Raw genomic sequence first — 20,831 nt, 5'->3', positions numbered from 1 at the left:
CTTTTATGTTTTAAAACAAGCACCTTATAGTCTATAGCTAAAGGTTGCTTTGTGTACCATTATAAATTGTGGTAAGGCGTGCTTGAGGCCATACATCAGCAATTGTGAAAATAAAAAGTGCCTGAAAACAGTGCCTTATAAATGCTCTAATAGCATTAAATCAGCTCATAAATAGAGTGCAGTGTATATGCCAAAAGAGCATAAATGCCGAAATAAATGGCTAAAAAACAAAAAATCTGACTGGACTACAAAAATAATAAAACGTGCCAAAAAAAAAAAAAAAATCATCTTTAAACATCGACGGAGCCTTAAAGAAGAGAAGGAAGTCAAATTCAAAGGAGCCTCTACCAGCAGCAGAAGCAGCAACAACAGCAGCAGCAGAAGCAGCAACAGCAGTAGCAACAGCAGCAACAACAGCAGCAACAGCAGCAGCAACAACAGCAGCAACAGCAGCAGCAACAACAACGACATCAGCTAAGTCAAAACAAGAATTTTCTGTTTATCCAAACACACATATATATATAAATACATATAAAATACATATACACGTACTATATATATTAAGAAATTACAAAAAATTTTCAAAATGATGTCAGAAAAGACTATTCAATTCCTTAAGAAGCAGTCCGAAATTATTTTGGAAATTAGAAAGTTGGAAGTAAAACCAACATTAACAGATGTAGAAATTCTAAAATTAAATGAGCTTCAAAAATGTTTCATTGCTAATCATAGCAATTTGTTAAAGATCGGCGTTGTCGATCATGAATATTTTAACGCGAAGCAGTATGATTTAATAATGATGGTGTTAGAAAAAATTAAAAATAAAAATGAAAAAATTAAGGGCGAGTCGGTAGAAAACACTTTCCCTAAATCAAACACTGTCCCTAAATCAAACCCTCCCCCTACATTAAACCTTGAAATGCGTGGTCACCCTGAAAAAGAGGGTATAGCACAAAACAACGCTTTAAAAGTAGAGCAGGCATTTCGTAATAATGTTGGCCAATTTCGAGTATATCTAGAAGATACGTCTAAACTAATAGACAGTAGTCCAGATTTCCTTAAAATAAGGAAAAATAAAATTGAATTTTTATGGCATAAAATAGATAACCTGATTGAACAGGTGAATAGTCATTTTGAGAGTTCGCTATTCGAAGAAGAAATTAGCGAACTTGAATTTGACAAACAAAATATTCTTACAGCCATTAATAGTCGACTCAGTGGCACAATAAATAAAGCTGAAATGTCGACGGTTGTTAAGGCGGAGGAGTTACCAACCCTGCCTAAAATACAGATTCCCACCTTCTTTGGTGATTCCAAAGAATGGGATCTTTTTAATGAACTCTTTACAGAGCTCATACATGTGAGAGAGGATCTCAGTCCTTCTCTCAAATTTAATTATCTAAAGTCAGCATTAAAAGGAGAAGCCAGAAATGTGGTTACTCATTTACTGCTCGGCTCTGGAGAAAATTATGAAGCCACTTGGGAGTTTTTGACCAAGCGATATGAGAATAAAAGAAACATATTCTCAGATCATATGAATAGGCTTATGGATATGCCAAATTTAAATTTAGAATCCAATAAGCAAATAAAGACATTTATTGACACGATTAACGAGTCAATTTATATTATAAAATTAAAGGCACAATTACCAGAAGATGTGGATGCAATTTTCGCTCACATAATTCTTCGGAAATTCAATAAAGAATCACTCAATTTATATGAAAGCCATGTTAAAAAGACAAAAGAAATACAGGCACTTTCTGATGTCATGGACTTTTTAGAGCAAAGGCTCAATTCTATATCATCATTCTCACAGGAAGTAAAACCTGTAAAGAAAATGATTAATAATAACAAGAATAAAAATTATAGTGACAATTGTGCATATTGCAAACTACCAGGGCATTATTTAATTCAATGCCATAAATTTAAAATAATGAATCCAGCAGAACGGTCTGACTGGGTAAGAAAAAATGGGATTTGCCTAAGATGTCTGAGGCATCCGTTTGGTAAAAAATGTATAAGCGAGCAGCTTTGTTCGACTTGTCGTAAACCTCACCACACGTTACTTCACTTTGCAGGTCATAATCCAGAAAAAGTGAATACGTGTAGAACAACAGGTCAAGCCTTGTTGGCCACGGCCTTGATTCAAGTAAAGTCGAGGTATGGAGGCTTTGAACAATTAAGAGCATTGATTGATAGTGGCTCTCAAAGCACAATTATTTCAGAAGAGTCTGCACAGATTCTAAAATTGAAAAAATTTCGGTCTCATACTGAAATAAGTGGAGTATCTTCCACAGGAACGTGCATCTCCAAGCACAAAGCGGTTATTTCGATAAGAAATTCTCCGAAAAATTTAGAAATTGAAGCAATTATTCTCCCAAAACTTATGAAGGCACTTCCAGTCAACACGATTAATGTTGATCAGAAAAAATGGAAGAACTTTAAATTAGCCGACCCCGATTTTAATAAACCGGGTCGCATTGATTTAATCATTGGAGCAGACGTATATACTCACATTCTGCAAAATGGAGTTATAAAAATAGACGGTCTCCTTGGGCAAAAAACTGATTTCGGGTGGATAGTTTCTGGATGTAAAAAATCCAAAGGAAAAGAAACCATTGTAGCCACAACAATAGAAATAAAAGAGTTAGATCGCTACTGGGAAGTGGAAGAAGAAGAAAAAGATGATATCGAGTCTGAAATCTGTGAAAATAAATTTATCAAAACGACAAAAAAAGATTCAGATGGGCGATACATTGTGTCAATTCCATTCAAGGAGGATGTCACCTTAGGAGATTCAAAGAAACAAGCGATAGCTCGTTACATGAATCTGGAGAAAAAACTAAAAAGAAATGAAAAACTTAAGGTTGACTACACTAAATTCATGAATGAATACATGGATTTAGGACACATGATTGAAGTGAGTGATGAAGGCAAATATTTTTTACCGCACCAGGCAGTGATTAGAGATTCAAGCCTTACGACCAAATTGAGAGTAGTTTTTGATGCTTCAGCAAAAACTACGAATAACAAAAGTTTGAACGACATAATGTGGGTTGGGCCACGAGTTCAAAAAGATATTTTTGACATTATTATTAAATGGAGAAAATGGGAATTTGTTGTTTCGGCAGACATTGAAAAGATGTACCGACAAATTAAAATAGATAATAATGATCAAAAATATCAATATATTTTATGGAGAAATTCTCCAAAAGAAAAAATTAAAACATATAAATTAACCACAGTCACTTACGGAACTGCATCTGCACCATATTTGGCTACCAGGGTTCTGGTAGATATTGCAGATAAATGTAAAAACCAAGTTATTAGTGCAATAATTAGGAATGATTTCTATATGGATGACCTAATGACTGGAGCTGATTCGGTAGAAGAAGCTAATAAATTAATAACATTAATTCCCCATGAATTGCAGAAAGTTGGATTCAACTTAAGGAAATGGATTTCCAACAATTCCAAAATATTAACCACTGTGGAGGACACAGGGGACAATAAGGTTCTCAATATTATCGAAAATGAATGTGTTAAAACTTTAGGACTAAAATGGGAACCTCAAAAGGATTTATTTAAGTTCAGCGTAAATTGTAATGATGAATCAAAAAATATAAATAAGCGCGTTGTGTTATCAACGCTAGCAAAAATATTTGATCCGTTAGGATGGTTGGCACCAGTCACGGTTTCAGGAAAACTTTTTATTCAAAAACTTTGGATAAATAAAAGTGAATGGGATCAGGAATTATCCATAGAAGATAAAAATTATTGGGAAAAATATAAAGAAAATTTATTATTGTTAGAGAATATTCGAATCCCAAGGTGGATTAATTCAAACAGTTCTTCAGTCATTCAGATTCACGGATTTGCGGACGCCTCCGAAAAAGCATATGCTGCAGTAGTCTATGCTAAAGTAGGACCTCATGTTAATATAATAGCTAGCAAAAGTAGAGTCAACCCTATAAAAAATAGGAAGACAATTCCCAAACTCGAGCTGTGTGCAGCTCACCTGCTTAGTGAATTAATCCAAAGACTAAAAGGATCAATTGACAATATAATGGAGATCTATGCTTGGAGTGATTCCACGATTACCTTAGCATGGATTAACAGTGGTCAAAGTAAGATCAAATTTATAAAAAGAAGAACGGATGACATTCGGAAATTAAAAAATACTGAATGGAATCATGTTAAGTCAGAGGATAATCCAGCAGATTTAGCATCCAGGGGAGTGGATTCTAACCAGTTGATCAACTGTGATTTTTGGTGGAAAGGTCCGAAATGGCTAGCAGACCCAAAAGAACTTTGGCCTCGGCAGCAGTCTGTAGAAGAACCTGTCTTAATAAATACGGTATTAAATGACAAAATAGATGATCCTATTTACGAATTAATAGAAAGGTATTCCAGTATAGAAAAACTTATACGTATAATAGCATACATAAATAGATTCGTGCAGATGAAAACAAGAAATAAAGCCTATTCATCAATTATTTCAGTAAAGGAGATAAGAATAGCGGAAACAGTTGTTATTAAGAAACAACAAGAATACCAGTTTAGGCAAGAGATAAAGTGCCTTAAAATCAAAAAGGAAATCAAGACAAATAATAAAATATTGTCATTGAATCCATTTTTGGACAAGGATGGGGTTCTAAGAGTTGGAGGAAGATTGCAAAATTCCAATGCAGAATTTAATGTTAAACATCCAATCATTTTAGAAAAATGCCACCTAACAAGCTTATTAATAAAAAATGCTCATAAGGAAACATTGCATGGAGGGATAAACCTAATGCGAAACTATATCCAAAGAAAGTATTGGATTTTCGGGTTGAAAAATTCGTTGAAAAAGTATTTAAGAGAATGTGTAACGTGTGCAAGGTATAAACAAAATACAGCTCAGCAAATAATGGGTAACTTGCCAAAATATAGAGTGACGATGACATTCCCGTTTCTTAATACTGGAATAGATTACGCAGGTCCTTATTATGTTAAATGTTCAAAAAATCGTGGCCAAAAAACATTTAAAGGATACGTTGCTGTATTCGTTTGCATGGCCACCAAAGCCATACACTTAGAAATGGTAAGCGATCTAACTTCAGACGCATTTTTAGCAGCACTCAGAAGATTTATTGCTAGACGGGGAAAATGTTCCAATATCTATTCAGACAACGGAACAAATTTTGTAGGAGCTGCAAGAAAATTAGATCAAGAGTTATTTAATGCAATACAAGAAAATATAACGATTGCAGCGCAGCTTGAAAAGGACAGGATTGATTGGCATTTTATTCCCCCGGCAGGACCTCACTTCGGAGGTATTTGGGAAGCTGGAGTTAAGTCAATGAAATACCATTTAAAGCGTATAATCGGCGACACTATTTTGACTTACGAAGAAATGTCAACTCTTTTATGTCAAATAGAAGCATGCTTAAATTCAAGGCCATTATACACTATAGTTAGTGAGAAGGACCAACAAGAAGTTTTAACACCAGGTCATTTTTTAATTGGAAGACCACCTTTAGAAATAGTCGAACCAATGGAAGATGAAAAAATCGGAAATTTGGATAGGTGGAGACTTATCCAAAAAATGAAGAAAGATTTCTGGGTTAAGTGGAAAAGTGAATATTTGCATACGCTCCAGCAAAGGAATAAATGGAAAAAGGAAATTCCTAATATAGAAGAAGGGCAAATAGTTTTATTAAAGGATGAGAATTGTCATCCTGCAAGATGGCCTTTAGGAAAGGTGGAAAAGGTGCATAAGGGGAATGATGATAAGGTCCGAGTGGCTAAAGTAAAGATGCAGGAAGGATATATCACTAGACCCATTACTAAAATTTGTCCCTTGGAAGGAATAAAGTCTGTTGACAAAAATGAGGCTGACCAAGAGCCAAAAAGACGAACTAGAGCGACATCGGGAATGTCCAAGATCGGAATCATTATGGCAATGTTGTTGTTTGTGTTAAGTTGTCAAGTTTCTAGCGCATTACCTAAAGATATAGCACCAAGATATTCTATAGACAAAATAAATAAAACCTCAGCAATATATCTAGACCCGCTAGGAGATGTTGAGATTGTGAGTACTTCTTGGAATTTGGTTATCTATTATAAAATGGATCCATATTTTAAAATGTTAACAAAGGGTAATGCGCTTATACAAAGTATGAGGAAAGTTTGCGAAAGACTTCATAGCTTTGAAGAGCAATGTAGTCTAGTCTTAGATAATATGCAAAGTCAGTTATCGGAACTTGAAGAAAACAATAAATTGTTTATGATACAGTCTAGATCTAGAAGCAAGCGTGCTCCTTTCGAATTTATGGGTTCCTTGTATCATATTTTATTTGGTATAATGGATGAAGATGATAGAGAGCAATTAGAAGAAAATATGAAGAATTTGTTAGATAACCAGAACAACCTTGATAAACTAATTCAAAAACAAACATCTGTGGTTGATTCAACTTCTAATCTATTAAAGAGAACAACAGAAGATGTTAACTCCAATTTTAGAAGTATGCAAATAAGAATTGAGAACATGACAGAAGTTCTTAAAGAAAATTATTATGTTTATAAGGAATCAATAAAATTCTTTATGATTACGAAACAGCTACACTCATTGATTGAAGAAGGCGAAAAAATTCAAGCAGGCATTATAAGCCTGTTGATTGATATTAATCACGGTAGGCTAAATACAAATATTCTCAGGCCAAATCAGCTTAAAAAAGAAATTGCCAAAATTCAGCAGAGTCTTTCGGAGAACCTAGTAATTCTGGGTAGAGTTAGAAAAGAAAAGTAGTTGGTTGTTTAAGGTTCCTGCGAATTCAAAAGTCCGTCTGCAATGTACTGGCTCTCAAATTGAATTGTTTGATTTGCCTCAGCAAGGAGTTTTAAGCATTGCGCCATATTGTACGGCAAGAACCGACGATAAAATTCTAGTTGCCCACCATAACATTCAGTCCGAAAGTGAAGAATTATTATCAACACCTTATATAGGAGAAGTTAGTGAAGCGCCGAAGATTATTTGGGATCCGCTGAAACTATCAATATTAAATCATACTGAGGAATTTGAACGATTGAATAATGAAATTAAATTTATGAAAGAGAACCATCAAAAATTGAAAGATTTACATTTCCATCATATTTCCGGACATGCTGGATTAATTATTGCTTTAATACTAATGATAGTATTAATAATATATTTCATACGGAAATGTGCTGTGCAACAAAGAATGCAAGCAATAACCTTTGCAGGTCCGTTGCCAGTACTATAAATATCAATAGTAAATAAACAATAAAATAATATAACAAATAAAAATATACAGTCCACTATATCGTTGTTTAATAGAAAATGTACTTCTACATAGAAAAAGCAAAATGTTTAAAATAAGTTAATTGAGTACAAATTGTTGAATTAAAAATAATATAAACCATAATTGTAATCCAATAAAATTAAAAGCCAGAAAAACTAGGCCCATTGAAATCTTAGTTGCAAAATAAATGAACATATATCAAATAAATACAGTCCACTACTGTTATAAATGCAACTAATATACTAATGTACATCTCAGCTTGCTGGCCCTTTGGCAGAATGTTCACACATGAACACGAATATATTTAAAGACTTACAATTTTGGGCTCCGTTCATATCTTATGTAAATGAATCGAGAGCGATAAATTATATTTAGGATTTTGTTATCTAAGGCGACATGGGTGCATTGCTCAAAAACATGTAATTTAAGTGCACACTACATGAGTCAGTCACTTGAGATCGTTCCCCGCCTCCTAAAATAGTCCCTTAGTGGGAGACCACAGATAAGGTCCTCGCCGCTCAAGATAGGCAGATGTGCCCGAGCGTGGGACCTCGATAAGGCGGGGACTATTTACTTAGGCCTCTGCGTAGGCCATTTACTTTAAGATGCGATTCTCATGTCACCTATTTAAACCGAAGATATTTCCAAATAAAATCAGTTTCTTACAAAAACTCAACGAGTAAAGTCTTCTTATTTGGGATTTTACAGAAGGTATAAGTAAGCTTCAAATATAACATAGCCTCATTTAGTTAAAATGTTTAAATGTTCGATATGTTTCTGTCTCACTGCGCAATTTGTTTTTTCAGTATGAGTCTATAAGGAATCGAATCTATTGTGAGGAGGACCCACTGTACCAAGCCCACACTCACGTACATGCTTACGTATAGGCCCGATTTCCGCTCTTTTGAGATCCCAACACACGCCCCACAAAATTTCCCATTGACCCATTAACATGGAAACCAGCCACAGAAAGCGAAACAGAAGCACACAAGAAACAGACCCCCACATAAATATGTACATAAAACATACATACAAACATACATCCATACGTATGCGTGTACAATAAAAATAGAGTTTGGAACCTATCCTAACGTATTTGTTGTTATTTTATGTTTCAACAACAACAACCTACACCAACATGGCAACAGTTTTCCATTACAGCACGCAGAGAGTTGAGGAGAGAAAGAGACAGTGCAAGAGCATACAAGCAACCCCCCAGCCGCAGGCATATGGAGCCCTCTCACTCTCGCTCATGGTGGAAAGTAGGAGCTGGTTGGGAGGGGAGTAGTGGTGTAGTAGGCCTGAAACGAAAACGAAATCGAAATTAATCTCTCTAACATAGACCTGAATCTGTACAACAAAAAAGTAGGTCAACTGCGGCAGCGTCGTCGCCATACACACACACGCGCGCATACACAAAAACACACACAGCAACACACTTTCACTTATTACATTATTCAGGCCCCAAAAGCCGAGAGACCGAGAGCGGCCGCTTGTGGGCGAAACTTGTTCGTGCTGCCGCTGTCGCCGTCGGCTGCGCTGCCGTCGTCGCAGTCGATTATTTCATATTGAAAGCAAAAGTGATCTGTGAGAGAGAGCGTGTCAGAGAGAGCTTCTCCCAGACCCACTTAACCCCCCAGCGCCCCTCTTTGTAGCCGGCTTGTCAATTAAGCATTGGGGAAAAATGTTACAAGGTTTCGTTTCAGGTTAAGACGAGTTTTTTGTTTCTCTCTTTTCGGTTTTTTTTTCTTATATTGGTTTTTTTTCAAGTTTTGTATGAACAAATTTTGTGTTTTCTAAATTTAGCTCCAGTGTGTGTATGTGTGTGTGTGTTGGTGTTTTTGTTTTGCTTGCGATGACGACAACGCAAAGACGGCAAGAAGAAGATGGCATAAGATAGGTGTGTGGGGAGGAGGGCAGAAGGGGCCGAGCGGAGCAACGTTGCTTTTTCGACTCGTTTTTCTTTCTTTTTTTCTCATTCCCCCCAGTGCGTCGACGAAATAAAATAAGTGACCTGCCTCATTTGAAATTTGTTTGCGGGCGGCTGGCAGCGTTTTTCCTTCTTTTTTTTTTTGGACATACAGACATACGTAAATACATATGAACGTCTTGCGATGCAATTGAAAAGGTTGGAGGTTGCGTCTGCGGTGGGGTTAAATGGGGGGTGGGGATTTGCGCGGTTGTCGACTAACGATCGCGTATAGCAAAATGTCTGGGAATGTGCGTTTAATTGAGTGCTTGCTTTCCTATGCGGAATTCAACAAATTATTAGAAAATTCAATCGATCTTGTTTAACTTCTAGAAAGGGTTGCAGTTAATTTAAATATTTAAATAAAAAAAAAGTAAAGTTCTCTTTTGTGCATCAATCATTTTAAAGTTTTGTTGTTAACTCATTAACTATACCATTTATTTACTTTTACGATCTTTGTTTTTTTAATAAACTAAATTTTCCAGCATATGTATGTTGTTCATGATACTGATTTTTTTAAAATCATTACAGAATATACATATAATGTTTTAGAGAAGTATATAAAAGTCTAATTTTTGTAAACATATTTAAATAGACAAAAAATACTGCATATTGACATTAAAGGGAAATAAGTGTAGATACAATTTGAAAAGGTATTTCAACTTGCCACCAAATAATTCGTACTTGCCACATTATTCCTTCTATAATGCTTAGTACCACACAATCCAAAAGTCACACAGCGCTGAAAAATGGTCAGCGGCATACAAATAGCCAAAGATACGACAAAAATAACAAATGTTTCCAGAAAATCAACACACAAATCTCGAACTCCTTACCCCAGAGTTGCCAAAAAAACTGAAAACATTTGGCAATCGTCACATAAATTAAAATGTCCAGCCCCGAATCCCACCGTTTGTTTCCCTCAAATTGTTCAGAATTAAGCCATGAAAATTAACTGCATATTGCGTAAAAACAAAACCCCGCACACAACAGTCGTCGAAAAAAACAAATAAAGAAAACCTTCGACGGCTGACAAAATGACCAGCAAACCTCAATATCCGAATCGGATTCCAAATCTGATTCAGTGACCAAAATAAAAACAACAACAATTGTCAACAATTTTGGTGACTTTTCGTATGCGGTGCACGTTCCAAGTAAATTTTATACGTTTAATGTTTTATTATGAAATTAAACGAAGGCAGTTCGCCGTCAGTCGGTCAATCCCTCAGTCATTCCATTCCGTCAGTCAATCGTCAGTCAGTCAGTCAGTCGGTGTCCAGTCATCGCAACAAATATCCAAAGGTCCAAAAAAAACCCAAAATAAAACAGAATACAGTTAAAACAGTTGAAAAATTTGCGGTGCTTTTTTCCACCACACGACATTAACATTTGTGCCACCAGCGCAGGCGACAAATCGCCGGCGATTTTTGGGGTCTTTGGGGGGCTGGCTAATGTTTTGTCTTCTTATGTTTTGGCAGTCAAGCGCGAGCTTGCGCACATTTTTCGGCCAGTTAAATGTGCTGCCAAAACGCCGACAAAAGCGTCGCGTTTGATTTGGAAATGTCAAGCTAAAACTCCAGAAAGTGCGAGGAAAAAAATAGAATAAATACTACTTCTATCTAGATGTTTTTTTTATCTAAAAAGTTAAATTACTATCTTTGCAGTAGAAATCCTAAAAATAACCACTATGTGTACACCTGTCCCTAAAGTTGCATATTCTATTTCAAAGTTGGAATACTATTTACTATTAAGTTACAGTTTCCCAGCTTCTTACCATTTGAATCCAGCCATGCAGCACTTGACATTTTGGCCGCCTGTGCCCACTGTACAGTGAGGCATTTTGAGACTGAAACTCCAGCGATTGACAAACGACTGTCGAAAAAGTCATTGCGCATGCGCACAAGTCAAAAAGGCAAACGTTAACGCAAACGAAACAAAACGAGAACCAACGCCAGCCGCCAGCGGACCCAAAAGAGTTAACCGATCTTTTTTTGGTGCATACATATGTATTTATGTACGTATGTATAGACATGCACATACATATAGACGGACATATTTGGGCAACGGTTACACGGAGCCATTTAAATGGAGTAGCGAAGTGGAAGCTGATGCTGATGCCGATGCAAAAGTAGGTCTCCTCTCGCACACTCGGATACTCGTATCTCTCGTTCGCTATCAGCCAAAAACCCAAGCGAAACCCAAACCTGTTTGGCTGGCGCTGCCTGGAATGAATCAAACGAGACCGAGAGTGAGAGTGAAGCAGGGCCTACAGCGGTGGTTCGACAAATAGTGGCTTTTTAAAATAGAACTTTTAAATGCAATGACTTTATATTGTTGAAATTTTTTTTTTTGAAAAAAATATTAGTAATTTGTTTTTGGGAAAAATTTAAAATGTTATAGTACTAAAAATATTCTATTATCCAGTTGATAAGTATTGTATTATCCTTAAAGAATTATGCGTGGAAAAACTTAACATATTTTATTACTTTTTCTTTCTCAAGGATATGCTCTCAAAAATTGGGTTAGTGGAAAGCATTGCCTACTTTCTAGGGACCAACTGAGTTGCCTTTTAAGGATTCCCAAATTATATTTTTTAGTTTGATTAAAGTCTTAACTCTTTTTTTCTTCTTTCTTTTTTTTATAATAATTATAGTTTTATGTAAATTTCATTGTTTGACGTAATCATTCCCTTTATTGGCACGTGTAATACTTATTTATCAAAATCAAATTTATTTTGTTAATTTGGAATAAATTAAAGAAAGTATTAAAATTTAAGAATATTTTTGTTGTAGGAAAATACATGGATTGAGAATTTAAATACACCATTGCTATTTGAACAACCTCAACTGTGAGTGAGTTGTGCCTTTGGCATTCGTGTGTGTGTGCATTTTGTCATTACCTGCTGTCCATATGATCACAGATCCAAAGACTTGTTGGCTACGGTCACGAACATTTTTTCTTTTATTTTTGGGGGAAGGAAATGAAAAGTTGCCTTAGTCTTTTGTTTTCCGTTTCTGTACTTTTTCTTGGGTAAACTTTTGAGTGCGTTTGGTTATTTCGTAAGATCACCATACACACATATAGCATATCGGAGTTGTTTTAGTGGAGCAATGGAACGATGGTGGAGTAGGAAGAGTAGGAGAAGGGGGCGGAAGAGGAAGACAGAGCCGCGTATCAGTCTCAAAGTTGCGTCTTCTTTCATCTTTGGTAATTGAGCGTTGAAATGTTGTAATCCCCCCAACCTACATGAAGGTGTTTCAGTTTTTTCTTTGCTACTCTTTTTCATTTTTTACGCAAACAGAAAAGTTGGGAGACAGAGACACGTTTTCACGTGCATCGTTGAAAGTTCCCCCTTAACTGCATTTTATGCACTTTTCTTCTCATCGGGTTTTTAGGGTTTTTCCCCCTTGTATGTTTCTGGGGCTCTTTTTTATTTCATTTTTTTTTTTAATATTTTCGGCATTTATTTTTGGGACTCATGACTGTTGCATTTTAATGGTGGTGATGGGCCCCTTTTTCGCTTCATCGCCTTCAGTTCCGTTTTGGGTTAGTTAAGGAATCGGACTTGGGACTTGGGTTCGGACCCCGGACTCTTCGGGAGTGAAAGTTTATTTTGCCGGCCACGTTTTACCATATTGTGGGTATTTTATGCATGTGTTTCATGCTCCTTTCGGCGGAATCTTATGCAATCGCTGGGGTTTCTGCTTTTAATGGCCTCTCCATCGCAGGGCTTGCGTCCTTATTTGGATTCGTGGAGTTGTTAAAATTTGGCTTTCTTAATGAGTGATTTAGTCGAAGTTTTTCGCCGTACGTTAATTAGCCGTAAAATATTACGTATACGCAACGCTAATTGTTTTTTTGTTTTTTTTTTTTGGGACGGTGAAGCGAGACAGATTTGCAGACGATATAACATTAAAATCAGTTTTGGAGTGTAATAAAATTGTAAAACTTTAAATAACTTGAAAGCATTAAACAAAAATACAAAACCACAAGACCACCCATGTCAAAAAATAATTACATTCAATAAAAAGAAATAATAAACGACGAAGTAAATCAGAGAACTAAATTTGATACCATATCAATAAAAAATGGACCACATTTTAAACCACATTTTAAATTTTATAAATTTATAAATAAATACTTGATGTAGTGTAATACATATTATTTAAATTAGTCAAAAAGAATGACCAGCTTACAAAAATTCCCCATAGCAACTTAATTATGTTTTTTTTTTTGAACCGAGCGGCCCAAGAAAACCCAAGAGACACAATAACTTTATATTAAACCAGCAAAAAGCCCAAAGCAATACTTATTAAATAAAAGCATGAATAAGCGAAACAATAACAAAAACATAGAAATAGGAAACGAAAACGCGCCACATGAAAACCGTGTCATGAACAAATGCAACAAAACCAGCAAAAAAAAAAAAAAAAAAAAAAACAATGAGAAACCCACAAACTAATTGAGACCAAAACACAGACACAAAACGGAAAGAAAAACGAAGAAACTAAACCAAGCAGCTGCAGTGGCAACAAAACCCAAAAATCCAAAGCACAAAAAATCGTACAAAAAACTGCTGAAGAAGAGACCCCAAAAAATTCCCAGTTTATTTGAGTGAGTAAGAAATTACAAAATAGCCACTTGAAAAGTTAAGGCTTAAAGGCTTTCATAATGCCATACCCACAGTGGAGGATAGAAAAATATATACGACTTCTATGACTGAAAGCGAAATTTGTTTTCTTTGTTAATTCAAGCAAGGTCTACCAGGTCTAATATTTATCATTGAAGTATTAAAGGAATATTTGACATTTCATTTAAAAAGTCAATAAAATTTGTAAACTGCAGTTTATTAAAGAAAGAGCAACTTTGTATACATGTTATTAATGTTACTTAAAGCGATCCTTTAATTTATTAACTATAAAGAAAACATATCTGTACCATACCTTTTAAAACATTTATTGAAAAAATAGTAATACATAGTTTAACTTAAAAAGTTGACTTTATGATGCTGAAAAAAATTTACCATTTCACTTGCCTACGACTGTGCAAAAGAATGACGTACTGTTGTTGCACTGCAAGGCGGTGAACAGTGGCTCAAAGCTATGCCAAAAAGTTTCACTTTCGCTTTCCGTTTGGGTTTGAGTTTGAGTTTCAACAGCAAAAACAAAGCCCCAAAAAAAAGGGGGGCACTAAGTCAAGCCAAGCAGCGCTGCTCGCTCTCTATTTGGCAAGAGAGAGAGAGAGAGTGAGAGAGCGAAAAAGAATACAAAGGCAGAGAGCGCAGCTTCGTTGAAAGTGAAACGAGCGAGTATCCGAGCGACCCGCCGAGCGTATACGTAATAACCGAAATGGCCGACTGAGAGCGAGAGTGACGCCGTCGGGGGCAGCGACGCCGGCCGAGGCAGAGGCAGCGACGCCAGCCGAGCAGCGTATTGCGGTATCCTCGCCGTTTACTTGGGTTTAGTCAATCGAGATACGTGGTTGATGTTGGTCGTGTTTTTCGCATAGCTATCCACTTATAAATAAATATATATATATATACATGCAACAACAACAACACACACATAGATGACAAAGCGTTACACCTAACGAAATATTGTTAACAACAAATTGCGCGTGTGAGTGACCCAAATATCGATCAAAATAAACAAAAGAGCCATTGCGAAATAGATAAAAAGGCAATCGAATTGCATGCACCGAATACAATACAAATACAAATACAAGCAAAATTGAAGTCAAACCCAATTGCACCTCACCCACACCAGCAGAACAGCCCAAGGATTATGTTCTCTTGCTGCGTTGCGTGAGAGTGTGTGTGTGTCTCAGTGCAACAGTGCATCAGTGTGTGTGCAATGCAAATTGTTTAAACAACAAATCCGATTCCCACATATAGTGCAATAAATTCGTGACCCACTTTCAATCAAAATACAAAAGTGAAAATATACTAAGCAAGCCAAAAAGTGTTTATACATCTCGTTTCAATTCAACGCACACAATCAAGCTTATATATAAAGTATATAAAAAAGTCCTACCTCTATCCAGGCAAACCAACCAAAAGTTTATAAAGAAATCATCCTTTTTGCTGTCTACTCTACATATAAATAAATATACATACATATATCTCACTCACCTCGTCAAAGTACCTGCAAAAAAAAGTAACAATTTAAGCAAAAGTAAAATTAAAAATAAACAAAGCAAAAAGGAAAACATCTTATCAAATGCAAAATAAATGTCAAGGAACACACAGCGAGTTTGTTAAATGATTTTCTTGTAAAGGAAATCGATCAATTAACAATAAAAAATTACACATCTTCTAAAGAACCAAACAATTCCAAACATTTATAAAATACATTTCTTTCAAAGAAAGTAAAACATAAATAGTTGTAAAAGCAAGTAAAACACCATTAAATTACTGTGTTAAACGAATATTAAATATGTCAAGATATTACGATACATTTTAACTATCGACGTTGAAATCAAATACAAGCAAATACAATTTGTTGTCAGAACCCCAAATATTCTGTTCAACAATTGGCCTTAACAATGTTGCAAATAACAAATCTGCAAAAATTAAGTGCAAAAACCAGACCACCGTATGTTAACCGCAACCTATTTTACTACCAAATTTAAACCAACTCTGCAACACAAGTGCTGGTAATTGAGCCAACTAAAGCGAAAAACAATTTAACCTTCCGTCCAGGAAATAAAACAACAAAGGATAACTCTTCGGTCTTCTAAAAACGGAAGTTTAAAACCGAAACCGAAAAAACCAAAATCACTCGCCTTGAATTCTACGCAAAATAAAACGTACATGAAATGTTATTAGAAATGGATCAGCAACAGGCGACCGTACAGTTTATATCGTCGCTGAATATATCGCCGTTCAGCATGCAGCTGGAGCAGCAGCAGCAGCCCTCCAGTCCCGCTCTGGCCGCCGGTGGCAACAGCAGCAACAACGCGGCCAGCGGTAGCAACAACAACAGCGCCAGCGGCAACAACACCAGCAGCAGCAGCAACAACAACAACAACAATAACAACGACAATGATGCACACGTTCTAACGAAATTCGAGCACGAATACAATGCCTACACGTTGCAGTTGGCCGGAGGCGGTGGGAGTGGCAGCGGCAATCAGCAGCACCACAGCAACCACAGCAACCACGGCAACCACCACCAGCAGCAGCAGCAACAACAGCAACAGCAGCAGCAACATCAGCAGCAGCAGCAAGAACACTACCAGCAGCAACAGCAACAGAATATCGCCAACAATGCCAATCAATTCAACTCCTCGTCCTACTCGTATATATACAATTTCGATTCACAGTATATATTCCCGACAGGCTACCAGGACACCACCTCCTCACACTCGCAACAGAGCGGAGGAGGCGGTGGCGGCGGCGGTGGCAACCTGCTAAACGGCAGCTCCGGCGGCAGCTCCGCCGGCGGTGGCTACATGCTGCTCCCCCAGGCGGCCAGCTCCAGTGGCAATAATGGCAATCCGAATGCCGGCCACATGTCCTCCGGTTCCGTGGGCAATGGCAGCGGAGGCGCTGGCAATGGCGGAGCGGGCGGCAACTCCGGTCCCGGCAATCCCATGGGCGGTACGAGCGCCACGCCGGGACACGGCGGCGAGGTGATCGACTTCAAGCACCTGTTCGAGGAGCTTTGCCCCGTGTGTGGCGACAAGGTGAGCGGCTACCACTACGGCCTGCTCACCTGCGAGTCCTGCAAGGGATTCTTCAAGCGCACCGTGCAGAACAAGAAGGTCTACACCTGCGTGGCGGAGCGGTCGTGCCACATCGACAAGACGCAGCGCAAGCGGTGTCCCTACTGCCGATTCCAGAAGTGCCTCGAGGTGGGCATGAAGCTAGAGGGTGAGTCCAAAGTTCTATTTATTCGTTCTTTTATGCATAAGCAAAAGTTAAGGGATTTATTAGATCGGAAAACATTTCTTAGGCTACTAGAAGATTAGGCAATCTTTGATGGGATTCCCAAAATTCAGTTATCATTTTGGCAAAGAAAGAGAATTTTTAAAAGAAGAAACGTAATTCAAGTTAGCGGATTCATATTAAATATATTGAAACTAGGGAAGCGTTTGCAGCCTAATATATGTATAATTGTATGCCTAAAATCTAACGATGTATCTACTATATTATTTATATATTAAAAGAACCACACCTTATGATTTTCATTATATGTAGTGATTTCATACCTTCTAGATCATTTTAGACTCCGTAAGAGTCAGCTTTAACCAAAGTCACGTATTTTCCCTGACCCTCGACAACAATTTGTTTACAACGTTGCGTATGTGTGATGTCCCTGGGGGAGCAATATAAAAGTCGCTCTTATTTGCATTTAACATTGAAAATTTCTAGAAATCAGATATTTATAAGTTGACACTGAGTATTTAAGCCTAGAAAGAAAATAAATATTTTACATCAGATTACAACTCAATGATGATGTTCGTATATTAGTAAGAGGTACAAAAAAGTTAGTTTCTTTCGAGTTTATGAAAGTATACGAAACGGTGTTATTGCTGGATCTTAGTGTATTAAGGCTTATTAAAAAGTCCCAGTGTGTACTTTGTATTATTTCATCTATTTTAAGAAAAATGAATCATAATAAAGTTAAAAACTTCTTAATTTATGCTGGTAGGTAGAAAACTTTCTAAAGTTCAATGTAGATAAATGTGTGTTTTTAAAGATACTTTAAAACACGAAACGTCATTGTTCCTAATAGATTGTTCTGAAATGAATTTGGTAATGTTTCATAATGAATCAGTTAACAAAGTTTTACTTAGATTGTTCTGCAGTGCATTTGATATTGACGTGATATTTCTTAGAAAGTAAAGAATTATCATTTAACAATTACTCGAATTCCTTGTTTCTAGTTTTCCTGGTAGAGAAAAGCGGAAAGCGATATTTCGCCTATTGGCAGCCTCAACCATGACCCCTTTTTTCCGTATTACGAGTTTCGTTTTGTATGGAAGTGCATATAATATAACAGGGTTCGTCTCTTGCTGGCAGTTTTTGGCATTCGGTTGTACTGCTTTTGGCAGTAAATGAAATTAAATCGATATTTCTTATTATTTATAAATGTGCAGGCACAAAACGTACAAATCAGGCAGCTAGCACTGAAATTCTTTGGGGAATTGTTTCCGCTGCAAATAAGGAACTTTAAAGCCTGCTGTTCCTATGGGAGAATTTCCAGAATTCAAACATTTGAGAAACGACTGTCTCGGTCGAAGTGAGTGAGTGATTCAGCAAAGATTATGCAAAAGTGCATTATTGATAGCCTACGCGGTGCTGTGCTCCCATTTCAGTCACATAAACAACGGCGTTAAAAATGTATTAACAAATACGTATGTATGTATGTATATGCGGCCATATCCCAGACCTATCCCAATTATTTGTTTTGCCGCCTGTCTCGTTATTATTGTTGTTATTATTGTTGAGTAGGTCGGTGGTCAGTCTGCGTTTCGTATTTTCGATGTACTTGGCTCTGTCACGTCTTAATGACGCCAGCTTTTGTCATTGCTGCTGTTGTCACTGCGTCAACATTTTTTGTCCGCCTTGTTTTTTTTTATTACACAAAAGTACTGTCTCTCATTTACCTCGTTCTCATTTACCTTTGCCTGTATATTTTTATATTTTTGTTGTTCTCTTTTTTTGCTTCCAGCATGTAGAACTTACTATGTATCTCGTTGATTTAAGTATATTTTACATTTTATATATATTTTTTTTTTAATTTTTGAACGAATAATAATAATGAATAATCAATATGGAAAATAATAATCGTTTTGTTTCCCTTTTTTAAATTTCCTTTTTGAAATATGGAGTAATTCTTACTAAAATTTGAAGTACCTACTCATTTGATTGTTAGTCTGATCAAAGCTTAGTTTGCGAAAAGGTTTAAGCCACCATTCATATTTATTTCATTGAAATTTAATCCCGCTCCCTGTATTATTTTTGCATTTACCTTCTTACTTGCATAATTACTGCTCATCTCGGAAAAAATGCTCCCCATTTACCCACCCTTTCCCTTTTCCCATTTTTTTTTTGCGTAAGTCAAAGTTATTTAAGGGAAAAACAACTTGAACCACACTAGTTGAGAGGGCGCCCCACAAACCAGCATGTGCTGCGAATATATGTAGTACACAGACATGTACTGCCATATGTACTGCCATATATACATACATACATACATATATGTTTGAAACCCCATCTACAAATACACATACATAAATGCATATATACGTGGATCCAAGTGTACATATATTCAGAGCCAGTGCAGCATGCACCGGTCCCAAAAGAATTCCACGCCCTCACCCACAAAACAAGGCTCTGCCTGCGTCGCTGCTGCGAGAGAGCCGCGAGTGGAGAGCGGGTAGGGGGGAGGGCATAGCAGAGCAGGGAGCAAAAACAAAGCTCGAAACCAAAACACAAAAAAGCGGCAAACGGAAAAAGAGAGACTTAGTGAAGCTCTCTCGCCTTTTTTTTTTACAGGGCGCACTTTAAATAAGGAACATAACGTGTAGGGTCTTTCGTTAATAAAATAACAAATAATAAAATTGTATCATATCTTAATGTTTGTTCTAATAAGCAATTCCATAAACCTGTCAAAGGACTTTCCATATTTTGCATTTGTTTTCTTTTACGTTAATTTATAAATAATAGGAAGTACAGTAGCAAATGAGATTCTGTATTTTTTTAAAACTTTAACTATTGAACGAATATGTGCTTCTCTTGTACTTGATTACGCTGTTCTCTTTTCAAAAATTGTTTGCATTTTGTAATAGATTTTTCCTGACTGACTGCTTTTGTGGACTGGATTCAAACTAGCACGAGCAATTTTTGTTTTGCGTTTCTGTTTTTCTTTTTTGTTTGTTACTTATCATTTGAAACGCTCACTTGACTTGCCACATGTTGTGTTGTTTGTGGGGCAGCGTCAAACAAACTGTGGAAATTATTATGCAAAGTGTGAAAAGCGTGAAAATTGTGATTGCCGGACGCCGAAATTGCTTTTGGGTGGAGTTTTTGAGCCTTAGATAAATTGTTATTTATTTGTACATAAATGCTACAAAATGTAATTGAATATTGTGGTTTTTATTGTAAGATCAGGGAATTCTCTTCTTATTTTAAACAGTACTGAGTAATTATTGCACGAAAAGGATCCATTAGTTTCCATTAGTGTACTAGGTGCATTCAAGTTTTATTTCCATATTTCAAAAAAGTTGTTGAATCAGAAAAATATAATAAAATAAGAAAATATTATATCCAAGAAATGCATTTTACATTAAACATTAAAATTACCAAATATATTTTGACTTACATTTTGTAACAACATTGTAAAACAATTATTTTAATTTTATATCAAATGTAAATTTTGTGATATTTTTTTTATTTTAATGCATGCTAAATTTCATTTAAATCTATCAAGTTGCACTTGCTAATTTCTAAAGGGATTGGCTTACTTCCGCTTATTTTCATTTCCCTTTTGGCTCTCGGTGAAAACACATGACCAACAAATATTGTCCATCAAAATTACGAGTGCTCGAAC

At 36.4% G+C, this 20,831-nt stretch overlaps 1 protein-coding gene and 1 long non-coding RNA gene across 5 annotated transcripts in view, besides 1 other annotated feature; both read left to right on the top strand.

Annotated features, from left to right (window-relative positions):
- Positions 1–8,011: part of a mobile genetic element that runs on past the window's edge.
- lncRNA:CR45939 (long non-coding RNA:CR45939) overlaps positions 1–8,389 on the top strand; it is a 29,227-nt gene extending 20,838 nt beyond the window's left edge. The window contains exon 3 of the long non-coding RNA NR_133270.1: positions 8,111–8,389. This is a non-coding gene — a long non-coding RNA (long non-coding RNA:CR45939). The remainder of the gene's footprint in view (positions 1–8,110) is intronic.
- Positions 1–20,831, top strand: part of ftz-f1 (ftz transcription factor 1) — a 50,703-nt gene that overhangs the window by 20,835 nt on the left and 9,037 nt on the right. For 2 of the 4 annotated variants that reach the window (NM_001259895.2, NM_001316437.1), the window contains exon 1: positions 14,731–17,146. In NM_001259895.2, the coding sequence (NP_001246824.1) occupies positions 16,090–17,146 (1,057 nt within the window). In that variant the 5' untranslated portion in view covers positions 14,731–16,089. Of the gene's footprint in view, positions 1–14,730; positions 17,147–20,831 lie in introns of those variants that run through there. The other 2 variants (NM_079419.3, NM_168775.2) reach the window with 2 other exon arrangements.

The sequence above is a fragment of the Drosophila melanogaster genome, chromosome 3L, assembly GCF_000001215.4.
Source record: "Drosophila melanogaster chromosome 3L".
Classification (NCBI taxonomy): domain Eukaryota; kingdom Metazoa; phylum Arthropoda; class Insecta; order Diptera; family Drosophilidae; genus Drosophila; species Drosophila melanogaster.
The sequence above is the reverse complement of the archived record's forward strand: the minus strand, read 5'-3'. Positions and strand labels throughout refer to the sequence as shown.